Source organism: Lagopus leucura, unplaced genomic scaffold (genome assembly GCF_019238085.1).
Source record: "Lagopus leucura isolate 7727_CA_CO unplaced genomic scaffold, USGS_WTPT01 145-16_obj-0_obj, whole genome shotgun sequence".
NCBI lineage: Eukaryota > Metazoa > Chordata > Aves > Galliformes > Phasianidae > Lagopus > Lagopus leucura.
The window spans coordinates 95,347-110,154 of record NW_024966568.1 but is presented as its reverse complement, the minus strand read 5'-3'; the positions used below and the strand labels follow the sequence as shown (position 1 = coordinate 110,154).

Below are 14,808 nucleotides of genomic sequence, written 5' to 3'. Positions count from 1 at the left end.
GCACGAAGCCCGGCGCTGCTGCCGGCGTGGAACCACTTCACAGAGCGGGCTGCTCGGCTGCCAGATGCAGGCTTTGATTCGGGGATCCCTTTGGCTTTGATTCTGGGTCTTACCGAGTCTATTCTAAACCGTTCCGTAGCGTCTCATCAGAATAAGGCGTTGCTTTTTTTTTTTTTTTTTTTTTTAATCACTCACTGCATTCTAAAAGTCGCCTGTATGCATTTATTTACCCTGGTTGTTTCGATTGGGTGAGTTTGGGTTTGAAACGTGCTGTGTCCTTTTGCTCTCTCTCAGTGCTTAGGTGAGGGTGGGCCTTGGTGGCAATTGAGCAAAGTGTGTTTGAGTCTGAAGACGAAGCTGCTGATAACGCTCCTGCTGAGCAAACAGCCCGGCTGGAGAGAAAGTGGCTCAGGAGCTGAAAGGCTGTAATCCAGGAACAGGAGTCTCTTCTTGGTGTTCTAATGGCCTGTGTTGGTTTTGGGCCAGCAGAGTGCATCTAGTAGCGAGCATCAGGCTCTGGCAGGGAGCTGACAGCTTCTTTCATTGATGCAGATCTCATGATAGTCAACAGGCTTGTTTCAGGATCCGAGCTTACTGGTTTCACTTCCCAATTGCAGACCTCACTGCTGAAGGTAGCGTAGCATGAAGTGGAGAAGGATTCATTCAAACAACCTGAGAAACAATGAGCTGTGACATTTGTGCTGTTCCAGCTGCAAAGGAATTTGCTGATCTCTACATTCAGAGTCTGTAAACAAAGAAAAAACAAACCCATGCAACTCCCTTATATGGGAGAGGTGAGAGGATTGCATGGCTGACTTCTTGTGTCAAGTGTAATAATTTATCCTGATGATGTATGGGTGAAACGTAAACCAGGATGAGGTTATTGCAGGCATAATTGATGTGTTTTCCTGTAGAATGTGCAGGAGTTCCTGTATGCTGGTGATTTGGTACAGAAATGCTCTTGAAATCAAACACTGTGCAAATTCTCTAAATGCAGTTATTTCACAATTGCCTGCCCAGAGGAGGGAGGGAGCAGCAGCTTCTCTGTCTTGGGATGGAGGATGTCTGCTGCTTCCTTATCTTGCTGGGCAGACAGAGACAGGGCTGAGTGGATCTCTGGCCCTGCTGCATTTTGCTTGGGTTTTATCTTTTTTCTGTCTGTGATGCCTTGAGGAGCAAAGCCCACACGGCTGTCAGCCTCTCCTCTTCCTGGGAATCTTTGTGCCTTAGGACAATTCGGATGCAGCAGTGGCAAAGGTGTGAAGCTTCTACATGAGGCACTGTGTCTCCCAGGTCCTGTGCCATGGCAGCCCTGAACCAGGCTCAGTTTGGGGCTGGGTGCAGCATCTGTCACTTCCTCTTGTGACTCAGTGGTGTCCTGTGGTGTCACTTCTCATGTGGCTGCCTTGTGCTGAACAGCCCAATGATTCCTTGAGTGAGCTGAAGTGCTCTGGGCTCCCTTTGGCTGCAAGTGTGCTCACAAAGTATAAATTCCTTGCACCCAGAATTAAGGGGGAGGGGGGAAAGTGACTGTAGCAAACTCTTGAAGAATCCTGCTCTGAATACACAGGCTGTTTATTCTGTCACATTCAGTCTTCAGTATCAAAAGCCACAAGGGTGGCAGTAGCTCTCTGTAATGAGCGTGGGAGTGTGACATTCTGGTATTGTGTGCTGCAGAATGACCCACTTGTGTCTCCTCTGAGTGCTGGGAACCCCAGACAACATCAGCCATAGCTTTCCATTAAGCCCTTCCTAAGTGAGAACGATGCTGTAATTAGCCTGATTCCCTCATCTCATTCATTAAGATGCTTTAGCCTTCTGGGGGGTGGCAGGGGGAAGCCCCACAAACACACAGATATTTAAAGGGCAGTGTTTCAGTGCTGACCTTCTGGGAAAGCTGGTGGGTTGGCTTTCACTTCGCTCTGAACTGCATCACATGTTACCTCATGTTTTGTCTGTGCTGGGGATCAATTAGTATTATCCACATCTTATATAAATCCAAGTTCAAAGCAGGTTCAGGCTTCACAGTTTCCCTTCCTGTTGGTGTGAGGGGTGGCTTGGGGGTCCTTGTGGCTCTGCATTCTCTGCTTGCCATCTGTGCCAAGTCACAGTGGTAGTGGGTGTACTTAATACAGCTTTCACAGGAGCTCTGCTCTATCTGTATTGGCTGGCCAAGCCATTTTTAGCCTTAAAATAAAATTAAATGGGATTTAAAACTGGGTTACAGAAGTGCTCAAGCCAGGTGGTGAGAGGAGTCCTTCTGTCTATGCCTAATTACTTGGTCAAGTATCTCAATTTGGGCAGAGTTCCCTAACTAACAAGTACAGGGTGGGCTATTTGGGTTTTTTACATTCTGCTGTAAGACTGGTGTGATATAGGGGAATTTCAGACCGACTGCCTCTCTGATCTGGTTATTTGTGCAGTCAAAGTGAGCTGTGGTGTCACCACAGGGTAGAAAACACAACATATTGCATCTAACCCACAAAATAAAGCTGCTCCTTAAGGTGCTGCAGGATGGCTTTCCTGGGGGCTGTCATACCAGGTGGTGTTCTCTGTATCCCAGTATTGGTTTTGCCAACTGCTTGCTTTTCTCATTCAGTGTTTCTTCTCCTGTAGGACTACATTTGCCCACGGTGTGAATCTGGTTTTATTGAAGAACTTCCTGAAGAGCCAAGGTAATGTGCTGCTCTCAGAGGCCGTTGTTAGGGTGCTTTCAATCTGTTCTGCTCTTTTTCTAGGTAAAAGGCAGCATCGCATCCTACACAGGTTTTAATTCTGGCCAACACTTGGCCTGTCTTTCTTTACTATGGTTATGTAGTGCTTAATATGCATAGCCTGCATCTGCAGGTAGATCAGCAGTGGTAAAGGGCAGCAGGAGGAATGTGTTGATTCAAAACAAACAGGAAAAGGTGTCAGACTCTTTCCTCATGGCATGTGATAGCTCTTAACTGCTTTGAGTCATCAGGGCAGAGATAACATGAAAAGGATATTAAGATGCTTGAATGCATCCAGAGGAGGGTGGTGAAGGGCTGGCAGGCTTGTGCTGTGAGGAGAGGCTGAGCATGCCTGGGTTGTCAAGCCTGGAGGAAGGAAGGCTGAGAAGCAACCTGACATCTCTCTGCAGCTGGGGAAGTGCTGAGGGAGGTCTGTTCCCTGCTCAGCAGCAGTGGGATGCATGGGAGCAGCACAGAGATGTGCTGGGGATGCAGGGGATGGAGCATCAGGCAAAATTCCTTTGCTGAATCAGGCTTCCTGGAGGTGTTGCCCTGTGCCTGTCAGTGTTTGAGAGGCACTTGGTCAATTGGCCTTCAATAGTGGGCCCTAACTTTGGGTTAGCCCTGAAGAGGTCTGGCAGCTGGACCTGATCTTTGTAAGCTCTTTACAGTTGTATTCCAGCTGTCCAAGAAGAGGAGTCTGCCACATGGGGACTGTATGTAACGTGGTTTGAAGTACTGTAGCACTGCACCTTGACTGAGGCTTTGGGCTCTGCGCTGAAGCAGCTCAGATCTGTGTTCACATGTTCTACTGATGACTGAGCAGTGGCACAGCTCTCTGGCAGCGTCAGAATAGGCAAGAGTAGAAGAGTCTGAATGTTTCAGATGCGTTTACCAGTTGCCAGGCTGGCACACAGACAGCTTGGGACGTGTCTTAGATGCACATTCTCAGAGGTGGCAGGAGGGTGATCTTCACAGACTGAGGTTTCTGTACTGAGAAGGTGATATTTTGTCTCACTGCACCAACCCAGAGGTGGAAAATCAACCCTGGGTATTGCTTGCTATGTTGGTGACTGGCTGTGACCTTGGAGAGAGTCTCTTAATGGCTGAACCTTTTGGGTTTTGTTACCTATAATGTTGAAGCATAGGGCTGGGTACTGAGCAGTAAACCTTGCAGCAGTCCAAAAGCAGAAGCCTGGTGGCATTAAGAGTTTTTCCCATTTGGTCACATGCTTCTGCAATAGAGAAGCTCCTTTGATTCAGGATTAGACTTAAACACATCTGGGTCATAGTGGTCAGGGTTTGTACCTTAAATCTTCTCTTCTTGTTGCCCCAGGGAACCAAGCAGACTTGTTGGAGGTGGATTGTGCAGGGAATCTTTGGTGGATCAGTCACTTTTCCATAACTTCATCAAACTGGAATCTAAAAGGGTGGGGAAAGATGGATGGTGATGTGAGTGATGAGGGTTGCAGAGAGTGAAAAATGAGAATTCTCAGGAAAAAGGAGAAAATGAGCATCTGAGGGCAGCCTGATTTCTGTAGGTCTGGAGCAGAAGGGCGGGTGAGCTGACCTCTGTGGCTCCTTTCAGCTCTGACTAACTTCCTGTGTGCTGTTAGGAGCAGCTTTGCTGTTTGCTCATGGTGTCAGATTCATGTCCCTCGATTCCCTCTGCTGGGAAAATCTTTTCACAGCACCCTTATGATACCAATGCATCTTTTTTTTTCTTCTCAGGAACACTGAGAATGAAACCAGCTCCTCTGCATCAACCAGTGAGCAGAACAGGCATCCTTTTGAGGCAAGTCCTCTCTCTCTCTCTCTTCAAAGGTTTTCTTTCTTGCTGTTGAATCAATATCTTTCTATTAGTTGTTTAAATGTTCCCTAGATTTTGACTAAGCATGGGGGAGGAAGTATTAATGGCATCCACGTGCTGCTCCTGAAATCCCTGCACATCATATTTTTGATAGGACCATCACCTGTAGCTTGTTGTTGTTGAGAGGGGGGCTGAGCTGGGATTTGGAGAGCTGGCTGGGTGTGTTGCTGTGCAGAAACACGCAGCAGCTACAGAGAAACCAGGGAAATCTGAGTTTCTGTTGCTCCCTCAGCTACTTCTAAGCATGCACTGAGCTCCTGTATCAACCAAGGGCTTACAGGCAAACCATTTTTGGGAGGCTGGGGCAAGACCGCATAGTTGATCTATTTCTCTTCTCATCACAATCTGCTCTCCAATTCTCTCCCTTCCAGAACGTGGATCAGCACTTGTTCACTTTGCCTCAGGGCTACGGCCAGTTTGCCTTTGGGATTTTCGACGATGGCTTTGAGATTCCATTTGGGTCCAATGTGCAGTCAGAAGATAACAGAGACTCTGAGAACAGGAGGGAAAGAGAGCATCAGTCCAGGCACCGGTACGGCGCGAGGCAGCCGCGCGCTCGTCTCGCCACACGGCGTGCTGCTGGCAGGCACGAGGGGGTTCCCACACTGGAGGGGTAAGAACAGCCCTTGGGGTTCTTGTGCAGAAAACCTGGGTTGTTTTTTCACTGATGAGTTCACCACAAATCATCCTTTTGTCTCTTCTTCTTCTGTTGAAGTGTAAAGCTGCTCATAGCTGTGAGCGCCCTGTGTTCGTGCCCGGCTCTGTCCTTTGTGAGCTTGTGCTTTGGATGGCCAGGCTTCTGCTCAGCCTCTCTCCTGCCTTTGACTTTTAGGGGCTCTTGCCTTGACTTTTAGGGGCTTTTCTAACTGAGCACAGCAGCCTAAGCTGCAGTGAGGCTGGGAGGTTTGACCCTTCAGCACACACTGAGAAAGCATTTCCTGGTCATCTCTGGGTATTGTGAAAACATCTTATTCGTGAGAGGAAAAATAAGAGGAGACTCTAGAGAACAAGACTGCAGCTTCTTTAAAAGTATCCTGGGAAAACTTTTGCTGTCTCTGTCAGAAATCATTCCATCTGGATAAAGCATTCGGTTTTCTCTTTGTCAATGAATAACCAGTTTATTATTTTCCTCTCATTCTCTCTGGTGAGGTGACAGCCTTTAGCCACTCCTTCCATGTCAGGCTTCTGAACCAGGAGCTAGCAGATACAGATTCTTGTTTAATCCTGGCTTTCTTGTCTTTCAGAATCATTCAGCAGCTGGTCAATGGTATTATTGCACCTACAACAATACCAAACTTAGGACTTGGTCCTTGGTGAGTTGAAGCTCAACTGTTCTTTCTGAGGTTGCTCATACTTGTGCCTGAATTCAATTCTTGTTCTTATTCTTAAAGGGGAGTCTTGCATTCAAATCCAATGGACTATGCCTGGGGTGCTAACGGCCTGGATGCAATTATTACACAGGTAAAATTAGCACTATAATGGAGCCTCAGGTCCTCTTGGGTACGGCTTGCTAAATTGTCAGCACCCATTGTGCTGCAGCAGGAACAAACCACTGAAGGTGTAGAAATGGGAGATGAGGTCCACAGCGCACGGGATGCTGGATTCAAGTGCCCTAATTTGGTAAATGAACAGATTCTGCATGCTGCTGAGCTCACATCTTTCTGCCTTCTGTGGCCTATTGTTTTTTCAGTTACTAAATCAGTTTGAAAACACTGGACCACCGCCAGCAGACAAAGAAAAGATCCAGGCCCTCCCCACGGTACAGATCACACAGGAACACGTAGGTGTGTATTATCTCCTCCAGTTCACAAAGAGGTCTGTGAAAATTCTGTTTCAACGCTTTTCATTTGGTCTGCTAGTACCTTCCAGGCCTAAAACATCTCAAAAGTGGGGAGAAAGCTGAATTATTGCACTCTGCTATACTCTTGCAATGGAAAGGGCAGAGTAGACTGGTTGAATTTGCCCTGGGGAGGCAAACTGTCTGTTCCAAAGAATTCAGTGTGAATAGAGTTGAAAAAGCACATGCATGCTGATGGGCAGAGCTGCAGCTCTGTGCTGGGATGTGCTGACAGCTCAGCCAGGCTGTACTGTAAGCTGGGTGAGAGTTTGTTGGTTGGAGAGATGCAAATCAAACACTGGATGCTTTGTTACAGGTATGTGTGCATGCATCTGTTCACTGAACGTGTTTTGTGCTGTGAGAAAGGGAACAATGGTGCAAACCCAGGACAGTGGAAAGGGGGCAGTGATGGTGGTAGGGCAAAGCAACAAGCTTTCCACTTGCAGAGATGAAGCAGGGAAGGGGACAGAAGCCACGAGAGCAGCTGGGAAGGGGGAAAAAAAGGGAGGAGGTGATGGGATTTCCTTCTGAGGGCTATCAGGTCCTTTGTTTTCTGCTTTATTCTTCAGCTGTGTTTTGCTTTCCGTTTGCAATACAGATTCTGGGTTAGAGTGCCCTGTGTGTAAAGAAGACTATACAGTTGGGGAGAACGTCCGACAGTTACCTTGCAATCACCTATTCCACAACAGCTGTATAGTCCCTTGGCTGGAGCAGGTTGGTGCCTTCTGTGTGGGTCTCTTGGGTTCTGTAGCACTGAAATGTTTTCTGGCTGTACCGTTCTGCTCTGTGTTTTTTTTTTACACCCTCGTGATGAAGCCTGAGCACGAACAGCAGTGTAATCTTAGCCTTTTCCTTCAGAATTGCTCCTGTATTGTTTATAATCCAGTTTTCCTTATTTCTTGTGTGTTGTTTTTTGTCTGCTCTCCATAGCATGACACATGTCCTGTGTGCCGGAAGAGCCTAAGTGGACAAAACACTGCTACAAACCCCCCTGGACTCACAGGGATGAACTTCTCATCCTCCTCCTCCTCCTCTTCTTCCAGCTCACCAAGTAACGAAAACTCATCGAACAACTCATGAATCTTAATCCAACCCTCTGTCCCTGGGGCCCTCTCCATTGTCCTTCTTCCCTCCCCAGCCAACATAAGCAGCAAAAGGGGCTTCCAGAGCAGAGCAAGGGGAGGGTAGCAAGGGGGAAGCAGCACCCCCAGAATTCCCTTTTGAGTTCTGAAGACACGGAGACTCTGGATCCTTCAGAGATGAGAAGCCTCAAGTTCTGTCATGGGGAAAGAGCTCTGTCTGTTAATAAAATTCATCCCTTTTGCCACGTGGACTTTTAACAATTGCAGTGAAAGGCTGCAGTGCTCCACAGATGGGAAACCTAAGGCACTGAGCTGGTGGTTGCAATTCTGAATGGAAAGGTTGTTGATAAGGTTTTGAACTTGAGATTCCTTTCTTTTTGTTTTTTATTATTGCTTTTCCTCCTCCTCCTCCCCTTAGATGCTATCTCTTCTGCTTTGGAGATTGAAATCTGAAAAATGAAAGCATAATGATACTGCCTCCCTCCCAGGATCTTCATCTGGGGAGGGCAAATAGTTGTCACTGAGCAAATGAACTCTTGAAACAGACCCCATCATCCTTCCCTTCCTTTCCCCCCTCATCTCGAGTCCCATTTCTTTTTGTTTCTTTACAACCTCGCCCTTCTGATACTCAACACTGAAAGGGGGTTTTTATAATTTTAAATTATTACTGCTGTTTAAATAAATGGACGTTTCAGCTCAACGGGACGTTATGCATGATTTGAGGAGAACTACAGGGTTCAGGTCTCCAGAGACTGCTGTGCTGAGCAGCCTGGTTTCACCCAAGGGCAGGCTGGGCTTGTCCAAGCCCTCCTGGCATGCTGAGTGCAGGTATGCTGGGAGCTCCAGGCTTCAACGTGGCCAACACCCCTCCGTGCATTGCAGGCCTGTGGGTTATTGAGGGGCTGGCTGCAGGTTTGCAACTCAAAAAGCATACTTGCCTGCTCCTTTTTGTATTTTTTACATCTCCCCGTTGCAGTTCTGAACAGATTTTTCCGCTGTTAACATCAGGACTGGGTGTGCATCAGTGCAAGGAGCAGCCCCATCTCATTGTGATCAAATAATAGACAGGAAAAACAAGAGTTTGGAGAGAGGGAAAAAAAGAGAATAAAATGTATTTCGAAGTTACTTAAAATACAGCTGATTAAAAAAAAAAAAGGAGAGAGAGACGAAATACCTGGGTGTGTTTGACAGTTTGTGCATTGGAGAATGAGAAGAATGTGAGTGGAGGTGGCAGTGACCTACCTGGGCTGAGGTGGGGACAAAGCAGGCTCCTGGCTGTGTGTCACCCTGCAGTGCTGGCAGGAGAGAGGAAGCAGTGAGCAGCACTGGGCTGCGTGAGGTGCGAGCTGCTGCCTCTTGTGCTGCAGGGATCTGAGGCAGGCAGTGGATCTCCCTGGTGCTGGTGGAGGTGATGATGTGTGGTCTTGTTGTCCACAGCCGTGCTGTTCTGGGACAGATGCACATCCAGAGGACTTGGGTCTCCTGGTGGCTGTGGGATGTTTCCTGGGGAGGCTGCAGCCTTCCTCACCTTGTAGGATTGCTCAGATGAGGCAGCATCACAGACCACCTGTGGGAAGCAGCCCTGCAATGAGAGTGGGATGCGTGCATGGGAGGGTTTGTACATCCACAGCTGGTCGTGTGCTCCTGGCAAATGCAAGGCAAAGTGCATTGGGGTAAAGCTGATGGTGGTCTCTGATGCTCCTAGGGTTGCATCCTGGGCTGAGTGAGTATCTGTGGTCTCTGAGGCCAGGAAGCAGCACAGGGGGCTCTGGGGTCTGACCTAAATGCAGTCCTGGACTTCCACTCTCCTGCTGGCTCCAGATGGCACTGAGCACAGCGAGAGCTGAGGCAGCTTTGCCAAGGGCAGCCCAGCCCTGTGCAGTGCCAGCTGCAGGCAGCTCCCCCTGCCCAGTGCAGCAGTCTGCTGGTGACCCAGCTGTCCCAACGCCTACCTGAAGCTCTTGCACTTGTTTGTCTCTTTGATGACTCAAAAGCAGAAGCTCAGATGTGGCTGATGGAAGCACAGCGGGGAAAAGGCTGGGGCTGAGACATGGAGGAGCTGCTGACCCTGCAGGGACAGCTGGACTCTGCCCTGCTGGTATCACAGAATGGGCACACGGTGGCAGAACCACGGAGCAAATCAATGAGGATCCAGCACTGAGTGGAACTGCCCAGGTCCCGGAACTTCCTAAGAAGGGCTGTACCTCCCTATGGGAGGGGGAAGGTGTTGTGTGACATTTCTTGAACCGTTTCAGAATAAAAGGGAAGGTTTGTTGGAGGAAACATCAGCTGCCATTTGCCAAAGCTGTTGGGGGCTGGCAGTGAGGAGGCACTGAGCCATTGCCCTGGAATGTTTCTGTCATTGGCTCTGCCAGCTCAACCAGGCTGCAGCTGCTTTGATCTCGCAGGCGGATGCCTCTGGGACAAGGGTTTATCTCAGGACTGGTAGATCAGGGTAAGAGCTCATCCTGTGCCAGAGATCGAGCCAGGAGCTTCTGCTGCTGGAATCCCAGGCTCAGGAGCAGGTGGTGGCAGAGGGATCCCAGAGGCAGGAGGGAAGGGTCCTGATGCAGTTTGTGCCCATGTGTGAGATGCTTGAGGTGGGCTTCAAATGGGTGAAATGAGGCAGATGGGTGCTGCAGCTCCTGGGGTCGGAGTCTGGTGCCCATTGCAGTCCCCAGCATTTGCTGCAATGGTTGCTCCCTCCTGCCTGGGAGCTGGTTTGGTAAGAAATGGAACGAGTTTGGTGGTTGTGTGATGTGACACGGTGACCACGCTGCGGTGCCTCTCACAGTGAGGCTCAGCAGGCACTGCAGGAACGTGCTCTGGCTGGGAGGAACAAGCACTACTTCTGGCCATGGTGATGCTCTCAGAATCACCTCCCAGTACCCAGCTCCATCCTCATCTACTGAAAGGGAGCAGAGTGGGGCCACAGCCTCAGAACCACAGGGGATGCTCATCCGGGATGCAGCTGTGCCATTCCCTCGTCTCACCTCGTGCACCTTCACCCCGCAGCAGCCTGACATCCAGGGCTCTTCCCTCCCACAGCCATTTCCTCCCGTTCCATCCCTGAAACACCACTCGCTGCCTTTTCCTATGGTTAGATTTGGGGCTGAGCAATGTCCTTGCCCACACACTCAGGTGTGGGCTGGGAAGAGAAGGGAGGATGCCAAGGTCTGTATCTCCCAACCCAGGGCAGCACCTCGAGGCTGTAGGAGCCCACGAGCACCAGCATCGCACTGCCACAGCTTGCTGCCCCTTGCCACAAACACAGCTTTAATTTCCACGAGACACCAATCAAACACAGCCCCAGCATCTCCCAGCCCTGCAGCCACTCTCCCCTTGCAGAGATGCTGTCAGCAGGGCAGGAAGCCAGGACAGCATCAGCTCCATCCACGGTGGGTGCGTGCCTCAGGTTGGACACGTGCGGGGACACCGAGCAGAGCCCCAGCATGGCTCTGCACGCTGAGTCTGGACCTTTTGCCATCCACATCCATCCTCCACCACGCAGTTGAAAAACAAAGCAATAAATAGCAATATATAGATATGTACATATATAAAATAGCCTTTCCCCCCCATTTTTTCTTTTCCTACAGGACTGTCCAGGAGCCACACTGCAGGGCTCAGCTGACGAGCATAGGGAGGAAGTGGGTGGAGAGGTGCTGCCGGCGCGTCTTGCCCCCTCGCCGTGGCCTCCCTTTGCTATTGAGAGAGAGGAACATGGGGCGGCCCCGGTGCCGCCAGCGCAGCGAGGCGTAGGTGTTGTAGCCATTCTCCTCAATGCGTTCCGTGAACTTGCAGTTGGGGCTGAACTCCTTCTGGCAGAGGAGGGAAGGGGGTGAGCAGGGTGAGGGCTCCGCGGGTGCCGTCCCCTATGGGGAGTAGGGGGAGCAAGCATGGGTGCCGGCCCCGGTGGGTGCAGGATCTCCCCGTTCTGCCTCTGCCCCGCACCTCCAATGCCAGCCATGGGATGCGGAGCCTGACCTACCGACCCGTAGAGCTGCCCCTGTTTGTTCATGGCCAGGTAGAAGCCGGTGTGCACCGCCCGGATGGCCACAACGCCGACACGCACAGACCGGATCTCGACGATGCCTGCGGGGCGGGGAAGCGCTGCTGTGAGATGGGCCACCTCCTGCAAGGACCCTTCCCCCGCTGCCCACAAGGTGTCATCACACAGGGACAGCACCGTCGACCCCAAAAAGTGCCACGGCGGAACCTCACCCGGTGCAGGAGCTGGGGAGATGGACAGATGGATGGATGCTGTCCCAATGGAGGGACGGTGGGGAGCAAGGGTTGTGTGTTCGAGGGAGAACCCCATCATCCAGGAGGATTTGCCCTTTATTCCCATCCTCCCTTGTGCCCAGCTGCCCCTGGGAGCAGAGCTCTGCTGGAATGAGGCCAAGCTGCAGCTCCGCGTGCCTGGAACCAACTGTCAGCCTTTGCCCCCTGCTCACTTCATGGTTGTTCTCCCTGAATCAGCAGCTGATCCTCTGCCCAACACATGCTGTGAAGCCCCAGGGATCCAGCTCGGCTCCTAGACCACTCATCCCATTGCTGGGGGTGCTGCCTGTGCTCACCAGTGCTGCTTGCCTGGCTGGGACCAGCATGGATATGGGGACCTGGGTGGGGACTGCAGGATGCAGCAGCCCTGGGTTTGGCCCCACAGCATGTGCTCAACTAAAGGTGCGTGTACCCAGCCCGTGGATCTCGGTCAGAGCCGCTAATGGGAAAGGCATGTGGTCAGACCAGGTGGATTTTAGCATGGAAACACCCAGAGCAATGCCAGGAACACTCTGGATTCTTCCTCCCTCTCTTCCTCTGCACCAACCAGAGCTGTCAGCCTGACCCCATCCCTGTTGTACGTGGGGAGCCCCACAGAGGCTCTGGGTGGCTCACAGCACATAGAGTGCCACAGCCTCTCGGCAGGGTCTTCTGCAAGACCTCACCCACCCACCGCAGGCTGAGGCATCCACTGGGCCACTGTGATGCTGCTGGGAGAGGATGGGGCTGGATATGGCACAAGGACAAGTTGAGTGCTGTGCAGAGCTCAGTGCTGAGTGCTACAGGATGATACCGAGGGGGGATGTTCAGCCCAGCCACCAGCACACGTGGTGTGGTCCAGTGTGTCCCAGCACAGCAAAGCCATTAACAGGCAAGTGGGGAAAGGTTGAGAAAATGCCTGCAAATCCATCTCAGTTTATGGCTGTCTGGAGCTGCTGCTATTTATACCAAAGGACTTTTGCTTCTCTAAAAATAACCCCACTTTGCTATTCCCAGTGCTCAGTAGGGCAGAGCCACGCTTTGCTGATGGGTACCCAGGGAAATGCTCAGCTCCATGCAGGCTGTGATGGGGCCAGGGAGGAACATCAGGAAACAGCCCTCAGCCCCTCATAGAGCTCCAGGCCAGCACTGGGCTGGGTGTGGGCCACAAGGATAAAGAGCCCTACTCCAGCCACTGGTAGGGCTGGGCTGGTGGCTGCCAGGAGAGCTGGGGAGCAGAACCCAAGCCCAACCCAGGCACAGGTTATCTGCAGCTCCAATAACCAGAGTGAGCCTGATGTGACAGCCTGGAGCCTGCCAGGCCCTATTGCCACACGGCCAAGGGAAGGCGTGGGGTAGCTGGCAGCATGCCTGATTGGTCTCCCAGCAGCTCTTGGTACCACAACAGGGCTCTCCACGAGCAGCTGTCCCAGTTGGGCCAGGCTCCTTCCCACCGTAGGTGGGTGGCATCCTCTCCGATGTGAGACAGAGATGGGCCGTGCTTTTGGGTCACACGACATCATTGCTGCTGTCCCAACTGAATCCTTACTTGCAGGGCTTGGACTCTATTAGGCTGAGCACCACCGTGCAGACCCCAGGCAGCTCACAGGGACCTGCACTGCTCCTAAATTGCCTCCAGTAATTCTGACTGCAAGGAACCATGGCTGCTCTGCAGCCAATAGGATATCCTGTGCTCCCCTCCACTCATGGACCCTGGGAGCAGCATCGCCCCTAAGTCCTCTCCAGCCCTCTTCCTCCTCAGCCCTTCTCCTTCCCAAGACACTGATGGGAATGATGCGTATGGATCCCCCAGGTCCATTCTGGATGAGGATGACCCCAAATGCAGATAGTTATTTGCTGATGGTGACAGATGGGGGGATGAGAGACCCCCAGGTCTCCACTGACACTGGGTACTAATGGCAAAGTGACCCCCTGTCCCTGGAGGTCAGTGGTGTCAGTTCACCTGCTGACTCTGGGCTGAGAAGGAACCAGCAGCCGTTCCAGCTTGAGCCCTCGGGGCAGCGGGGTCCGGCGGCTTTGGACAGGGTTGTCCCCAACCAACTCCGGGCCGCGGGACCCGTGGCTCTGCCAATGGAGGATACGGCGCAGCCCCTGACCCCGCTCTAACGCGGCGAGGTTGGAAAACAGCGGCGGAACGGGACCCGGCTCTCCCCGATCCGCCGCGCCGTCGGGCTCGGCTCCGGGACCCACTGAGGAGAGGGCGGTCCCAGTCCCGGTCCCGGCACACGTCCCGGCCCCGACCCCACTCACTGCCCGGCCGCTCCCTCCAGCGCGTCCCCTCCACTCCGCCGCCGCCGTCGATGCTCAGGAAGAATCGGGTGGCGGAGAAGAGCCGCCGGCAGCGCACGTCGCCTTCCAGATGCCCGTAGCTGCGGGGGGGCCGCCGGCCGCCCCAAACGGAGCTGTCCGGTCCCGGCCCCGCCAGCACGGCGAGCGCCCCAGCGAGGCAGGCGGCGAAAGCGGCGGGACCCCCGCGCCTCATGGCGGCGGCCGCCGGGAGGGCGGTGGGGCACAGCGAGTCGCTGCGCGGCTCCGGGCCATGGCCGCGGCCACCGGCGAGCGGCCCCGACGGCGCGGGCGGCAGCAGCGGCGGTGAATGGGCGGGGCGAGGCGGGGCAGAGGGGCGGGGTCTCTCATTCATAAATCCGTACGAGTTGGGGGGGGACCCGACGGCTGTTTCTGCGTCCGCTTCGCTTTCGATCCCGTTCTGGGAGGCTTCCGAAGGATCTGGGTGCTCTCCGCCCTGCCGTCCTCATCCTCCGGTCTCGCTTCAGGGCTCGGTTTTCCCGTGGGTGCGCACAGCACCGCGGAGCAGCCCTCCCAGCACAGCCCCGAGGTCTGCTCCATACTCCTCGAGCAGCATCACGGGCTCAGAAACGCTCCGTGTGCGAACCGAGCCGGGCTCACCCCGTTCCGTGCCCATCCCGCGCTGTGCCGTGACTCCGCTCCGCTCCCGCCCCGTCAGTTCGCACCGCCCAGCCCGCGGCCGCCAGGGGGTGCGAGGCGGGGGAACGGGGGGGAACG

General features: G+C 52.9%; 2 protein-coding genes across 2 annotated transcripts in view; one reads left to right on the top strand and one right to left on the bottom strand.

Moving 5' to 3' along the window:
- RNF126 (ring finger protein 126) overlaps positions 1 to 8,203 on the top strand; it is an 8,818-nt gene extending 615 nt beyond the window's left edge. The window contains exons 2-9 of the mRNA XM_042893259.1: positions 2,617 to 2,675; positions 4,446 to 4,509; positions 4,956 to 5,197; positions 5,829 to 5,897; positions 5,976 to 6,045; positions 6,275 to 6,368; positions 7,020 to 7,135; positions 7,352 to 8,203. Of these exons, the coding sequence (XP_042749193.1) occupies positions 2,617 to 2,675; positions 4,446 to 4,509; positions 4,956 to 5,197; positions 5,829 to 5,897; positions 5,976 to 6,045; positions 6,275 to 6,368; positions 7,020 to 7,135; positions 7,352 to 7,501 (864 nt within the window). The 3' untranslated portion in view covers positions 7,502 to 8,203. The remainder of the gene's footprint in view (positions 1 to 2,616; positions 2,676 to 4,445; positions 4,510 to 4,955; positions 5,198 to 5,828; positions 5,898 to 5,975; positions 6,046 to 6,274; positions 6,369 to 7,019; positions 7,136 to 7,351) is intronic.
- Positions 8,204 to 11,055: 2,852 nt separating this feature from the next.
- On the bottom strand, positions 11,056 to 14,425 carry FGF22 (fibroblast growth factor 22). The gene is made up of 3 exons (XM_042893260.1): positions 14,035 to 14,425; positions 11,492 to 11,595; positions 11,056 to 11,321 (listed from the first exon to the last, which is right to left on the bottom strand). The coding sequence occupies exons 1-3, from the start codon at positions 14,423 to 14,425 to the stop codon at positions 11,127 to 11,129; spliced, it is 690 nt and encodes a 229-aa protein (XP_042749194.1). The 3' UTR covers positions 11,056 to 11,126.
- Positions 14,426 to 14,808: the final 383 nt, after the last annotated feature.